At 53.2% G+C, this 6,589-nt stretch overlaps 2 protein-coding genes across 2 annotated transcripts; one reads left to right on the top strand and one right to left on the bottom strand.

Annotated features, from left to right (window-relative positions):
• The first annotated feature begins 2,777 nt into the window (after positions 1-2,777).
• On the top strand, positions 2,778-3,767 carry LOC105671056 (uncharacterized). Its single transcript, XM_012364918.1, has one exon. The coding sequence runs from the start codon at positions 2,778-2,780 to the stop codon at positions 3,765-3,767; it is 990 nt and encodes a 329-aa protein (XP_012220341.1).
• A 141-nt stretch (positions 3,768-3,908) lies between these two features.
• LOC105671057 (uncharacterized) lies at positions 3,909-4,412 on the bottom strand. Its single transcript, XM_012364919.2, has one exon. The coding sequence runs from the start codon at positions 4,410-4,412 to the stop codon at positions 3,909-3,911; it is 504 nt and encodes a 167-aa protein (XP_012220342.2).
• Between the last annotated feature and the right edge of the window lie 2,177 nt (positions 4,413-6,589).

Genomic DNA, 6,589 nt, shown 5'->3' on the forward strand with positions numbered 1-6,589 from the left:
GGAGGATGCCCCCCTACCAAAGTCAAAGTGGGGGACTTTAGATTGACGGCGAGTGGCCTGCGGACGGCATGGGTCCGTTGCCCCTTGAAGGCGGCCACCAAGATTGGGCAAATAGGCCATCTTCAAGTAAAGTGGTTCCCCTTCAAGGCGGAACTGCTGGACGCACGCCCTCTCTAATGCTTTAGATGCTTGAAGAGGGGGCACGTGCGGGCCAAGTGTCTCGCGGGCAATGCAGATCGCAGCGGTTGCTGTTACCGCTGTGGTGCCGCGGGACACGAGGCGAAAGAATGCACGGCGCCAGCCCATTGTGCCGTCTGCCAGGCGGCCGGTCGCCCGGCCTCCCATCGTATGGGAGGCCAGGCATGCAAACCCTCGAAAAACGGGGGAAAGAAGAATAAGGGGGGGGGAATGTCTCGGTACCCTCCCCCCAGCAGGGAAGTCAGACGATAACGATAGCGGCGATACCACCTAGTCTGGAGGGGCCCAGTCCCCCCCAAGAGATGGAGTGCAAACCATCGTTAAATGTCATCGTTGATGACATGATGGAGGTTGACCTGCGGGAGTGACGGGTTTCGTGGATCTAAAAATGCCTACGAGACTCCTGCAGGCCAATCTGAATCACGCCCGACAGACCCAGGATCTCTTTCTTGCAGACCTGTGCGGGCGAAATGCCGGATTAGGCGTGGTGGCGGAGCCATATGGTGTGCCTGACTCAAATCCTAACTGGGTAGCGGCCGCTGATGGCTCCGCTGTCATAATCAGAAGGCACTCCCCGCGCTTTCCCCCATATCCTTGGTGGAGAAGGGGCGGGGATTCGTTATTGCGCGGTGAGGTGCCCTGCGTGTGGAGGGGGTCTATGCCCCCCCCCCCCAGCATATCACCCCGAGTTCCAACAACTACTGCGGGAGATGGGGGTAGGCATACGCCGATGCCTCCCCCACCCCGTATTGGTAGCCGGGGACTTCAACGCCTGGAATAGGGCGTAAAGTTCCCGGCGCACCGGCAGGAGGGGTGAGATCTTGCTGGATTGGGCGGCAGAGTTGAACCTCCAACTCCTAAACAGGGGGTCCGTCAGCACATGCGTGCGTGCCCGTAGGGAATCCATCGTCGATCTGACGTGGGCTACCCCGCGGGCCGCGCGCTTGGTAGAGTCCTGGGGGGTGACGGACATAGAGTCCATGTCGGACCACTAAATTATAGAGGTGGTCCTGACAGCCACCTCCCCAAGGAATGCTGCTCCGCCGCCTGCAAAGGGGGAATAGACCCCCACGCAGATGGGTTTTGTCCCGGCTAGACCCGGACAAACTGGCGGCGGCGGTCTCGGTGGGGACGTGGTCGGATCTTCTCGACTGTGTCGAAGCTGAGAAGGAAGCCGCTGCAATCGTATGCATGGTTACGCGTTTTTGTGACGTGGCCATGCCCCGATCGAGGCCCGCCCCTCGTCGGGCGGCGTATTGGTGGAGTGAGGGGATCGCAGAGCTCCGCAAGCGTGCCAATGCGGCTCGACGCGAACTCCTCAGGGCCCGACAAAGGGCGGGTAGTGATGACGGGAGCACTGCCGTAGCGCGCGGTGAGTACCTGGCCGCAAGGTGCTCGCTGCGGTCGGCCATCGGCAGGGCCAAGACCAAGGCCTGAGAGGAACTGTTAGCGGAACTCGACCGGGACCCATGGGGGCGCCCCTACTGGGTAGTCCTGAACAGACTAAGACCGGCGGCGCCTCCCATCTCGGAGGCGCTCGACCCGGAGTTCCTCGGCCGGGTGGTGGGGACCCTCTTCCCCGTAAGGGATGTCAACATCCCCCCGAGGAGGGACCTTCCCCCCTGGTCCGGGAACCTGGAGATCTCGAGCAGGGAACTCTCCGAGGCAGCGAAGGGGCTGGGGGCTGCTAGTAAGGCCTCCGGCCCTGATGGGATTTCCGGTCGCATCTGGGCCTTGGTCCTTGGCGGGGTAGAAGCCCGCCTGAGGAGGTTATACAACACTTGCCTCAGGACGGGCGTCTTTCCCTCGGCGTGGAAAAGGGCCAACCTGGTCCTGCTCCACAAAGAGGGGAAGCCGGCGGAGCAGCCTTCTGCTTACAAGCCAATATGCCTGCTGGACGAGGCCGGCAAGCTGTTTGAGAGAATAGACGCTGGCCGAATCGTCTGGCACCTGTCGCGGAATGGTCCCGACCTTAGTGAGGAGCAGTTTGGGTTCCGGGAGGGTCGCTCAACAACGGATGCAATAATGCATCTCAAGACCCTCTTGGACCAGATTGTTGGGAGGAAGACGTGGCGTTGGCGGTGTCACTCGACATCGTCAACGCCTTTAATTCCCTCCCCTGGGATTATGTGGGGGCGGCCATTGGACATCATGGTCTCCCCTGGTATTTGAGGAAGATGGTCGGGGACTACTTCCGCGGTAGGACGCTCCAGCACCGTGATCAGCTGGAGCGGGTAAGCAGAAGGCCCGTGCACTGCGGGGTTCCACAGAGGTCGGTTCTGAGACCCCTACTGTGGAACCTCGCCTATGATAGAGTGCTCCGCACGGCGTTCCCCCCGGGATGTCGTCTGCTATGTTACGCAGACGACACCCTAATAGTGGCCCGGGGGAAGGACTGGAGAGGGGCTCGGGACGCGGCAAATGCCGCAACCCGAGCAGTCGTATGCTTCATCAGAGCCATAGGGCTCGAGGTCGCCCGGCACAAGACGGAGGCCTTGTATTTCTACAACAGGGCCTTGGGGCGACCTCCCCCCACCCAAATATAGGTGGGGGAAGTCCGGGTTCAGGTGGGGACCCAGATGAAGGACCTGTGCCTCACCCTGGATGGGCTCTGGGGGTTCGAACAACATTTTGTTCAAATCATCCCCAGAGCGGACAGGATGGCGGCCGCATTGGACCTCCTGCCCAACGTGGGTTGGCCGAACTCAAAGGTTCGGCGCCTTTACGCGAATGTCGTGCAGTCGGTGTCCCTCTATGGGGCACCGGTATGGGCCGAAAAAGTCTCGGCCAGTCGGCGAATCAAAGCGATGCTTCATCGACAGCAACGCCGGCTGGCCATTAGGATCATTTGGGCCTACTGCACGACATTGTTCGTGGCGGCCACGGCCCTGGCGGGCCTCCTCCCGGCCGAATTCTTGGCAACCTCGTACGCTGAAGTTTACCGGCGTACGAGGGACCCCGATTGCGCCGGGAGTGCCCGCCTCAGACCAGGGGCCGTGGAAAAAATTAAGAGGAAAGCCCGTCGCAGGGCCATCACGCATTGGCAGGCGGCCATTGCGGACACTGCGATGGGCCGATGGACCACCCATGCCATCCAGCCCTGTCTGCCGGAATGGGTGGACAGGAGGGGACGAGGACTCGGGTTCCACCTGACGCAGGCACTCACCGGGCATGGGTGCTTCGGTGACTACCTGTGCAGGATCGGCAAGGAGCACACGACGAAGTGCCACCACTGTGCGGCCGGTCGGGACTCGGCGCAGCACACCCTCACGGAGTGTGAGGCGTGGTCAGGGGTGCGCCGGGCTCTGACCGCAGTGGTTGGCGAGGACCTCTCCCTTCCGGCATTAGTCCGGACGATGCTGGAAGGGAAGGATAATTGGAAGGCCGTCTCCGATTTCTGCGACGTTGTAATGTTGCGGAAAGAAGAGGCGGAACGTGTTAAAAGAAAGGAGATGGAGGAGGTGGATGCTATCCCACTCCTCTCTCTTCCTCTCCCCTCTCAGAGGAGAACCTCAGGGACCTCTCAGGCTGTGATGGTGGTGGTGGCAAGTTTGTTCACCACCGTCTGAGAAGCCCCTACCACTGTTAAGCCCTAAGGTGGGCTGGTAAACGGCGGCGGGGGATAATTCTCCTCCGCCGCAAGACGGCCGGGGGGTGCCCCCGCCGCCGTTTACCAGCCTACCTTAGGGCTTAACAGTGGTAGGGGCTTCTCAGACGGTGGTGAACAAACTCGCCACCACCACCATCACAGCCTGAGAGGTCCCTGAGGTTCTCCTCTGAGAGGGGAGAGGAAGAGAGGGGGGTGGGATAGCATCCATCTCCTCCATCTCCTCTCTTTTAACACGTTCCGCCTCTTCTTTCCGCAACATTACAACGTCGCAGAAATCGGAGACGGCCTTCCAATTATCCTTCCCTTCCAGCATCGTCCGGACTAATGCCGGAAGGGAGAGGTTCTCGCCAACCACTGCGGTCAGGGCCCGGCGCACCCCCGACCACGCCTCACACTCCGTGAGGGTGTGCTGCGCCGAGTCCCGACCGGCCGCACAGTGGTGGCACTTCGTCGTGTGCTCCTTGCCGATCCTGCACAGGTAGTCACCGAAGCACCCATGCCCGGTGAGTGCCTGCGTCAGGTGGAACCCGAGTCCTCGTCCCCTCCTGTCCACCCATTCCGGCAGACAGGGCTGGATGGCATGGGTGGTCCATCGGCCCATCATAGTGTCCGCAATGGCCGCCTGCCAATGCGTGATGGCCCTGCGACGGGCTTTCCTCTTAATTTTTTCCACGGGGGCACCCCCCGGCCGTCTTGCGGCGGAGGAGAATTATCCCCCGCCGCCGTTTACCAGCCCACCTTAAGGCTTAACAGTGGTAGGAGCTTCTCAGACGGTAGTGACCAAACTCGCCACCATCACCATCACAGCCTGAGAGGTCCCTGGGGATTGTCATCTCACTAGCGATAGTCTGGGGGAGGGAGGAGAGAATCCCCTCCTCCCCCCAGCGGGGGCTAGTCGGGAGCGGAGGCTCCCGACGGTCCCCCCCCCACTCACCACACCAGGACGGGGGGAGGCCGTGGTAGCCCGACAGTAAGATAGGAATACTAGGGGAAGGGGCCTTGCTTAAAAGCTGGGCCCTCCCCATGGGATGAGGCCATACACAAGGCCAAACCCGAGAGGGGATGAGAAGAATGCCGCTGGCGATGCCTCACCCCCTCTCTTATGGGTTTAGGAAGGCTACCGGCAGGGGTTTTAGTGAGTATACCCAGGGACACCTTCCCTGAGGGACTCCCACATAACCCGCGGGCTCTCCCCCGAGACTCGTGGGTATCCATAAAGGATTTCCCCCGCCTTACCAAAAAAAAAAAAAAAAGGTGATGTAGCGTGGCGCTTGTATACTTATGGTTTTCCAATAGATCTCATCTTGCTAATGACTGAAGAAAAATGAATAAAAATTGATATGATAGGATATGAAGAATCCAAAAAGCCAAGCACAGGTATATTTGACTGTATAGCAATTATTCCATTAATTTAATATAGATATTTTAATATATTTATATTCTTGATAAAGAATTCTCCTTCATATTTCTCAAGTTAATTTCTCAAAATAAAGCTGGTGGAGTAGTACTTCTTGGTTGATCTAATCTGGAAGAATAATAAAATAATCGGTAAGTAAAAAGCTATCAATTAGCATATTATTTTTTCATTTTATTGTACTTACTTTGTACATATAAGAAAATAGAAATTTGTACGTCAGGTGTCTTAGTTTCATAATATGTTGCCTCTTTCCGCAGATCATCAATTCGCTTCCATTTGTTGCAAATTGATCGTGTATAAGCTACATAATGACCAAGTCCATTGGATATTTTAGATGGAATAAATTCTACAGCACCACATAAATTATACTGTTTATCATTGATTCTTAAAATTGTCGATAAGTCAGATAAAGTTGTTTTGGGAAATTTATTGTTATTCTTCTTGACACATATCGATTTTTCATAAAAATGTTCAATATCGAGAAGAATGTATTTGTCAATGATAAATCTTCTTGTTGCTGATGAATGATGGCAGTGCTGACAATAAACGTTTTTATCTTGAATCGTCTTAGTTACACTATCTTGTAGAAATTGAATTCCTTTATTCCAGACTGTCTTTGCATTAACAGCTATTAGTGGGAATTTTGTTTCTTCTGATTTTTGACAGCTATTATTTTGACAAATTACAATTTCAGAATTACAATTGTAATTAATAAATAGTTTTTTTAAGAGTGTTATTACATTATCCTCACATACAATATGGTTTTCATTAGTTGGATACAGTAAATACAATAATATTCTTTGTTTATAGAATGATGTTGATGAACCAAATTTTGCGTAATTTAACAATATTGAAAAATAACAATTAGTAGTATTTTTTTTTCTTGAGAAATATAATTTGAAAAATTTTCGGAATTTCTACAAGCTGATGCCAATAGTTCAGTTACAGAGTCAAATGTACAAGTGTTATTTACATGCAATTTTTTACCAGCGACACATCTAGCTGGAAATAAATTGCCGTTCTTGATAATTGTTTTCTTTATTTTATTACTTTCTTCAGGTTTGGTATGTAATAAATGAATGTCTGAAAATGGCGTTACATACATTCCTCTCTTATTATTATTAGCAATTATATCTTTTTCTTTTATTATTTCACCTTTCTCTTTTATTACTAATTTTTTTTCTTTTATGAATTCTTTCTTTTTCATTATTTCTTCTTTAATCATAAATTTTATTTGAATATATAAAAATTCAGGCGTTGATGTGGTAACAGGATGAAATATTTATTCATTTGATTGTATATTTTCATTGTTTATAGAATTATCATCGATATTAATGAAATAGATGTTACTGTCCTCTGCTGCT

The sequence above is a fragment of the Linepithema humile genome, chromosome 1, assembly GCF_040581485.1.
Source record: "Linepithema humile isolate Giens D197 chromosome 1, Lhum_UNIL_v1.0, whole genome shotgun sequence".
Taxonomy (NCBI): Eukaryota; Metazoa; Arthropoda; class Insecta; order Hymenoptera; family Formicidae; genus Linepithema; species Linepithema humile.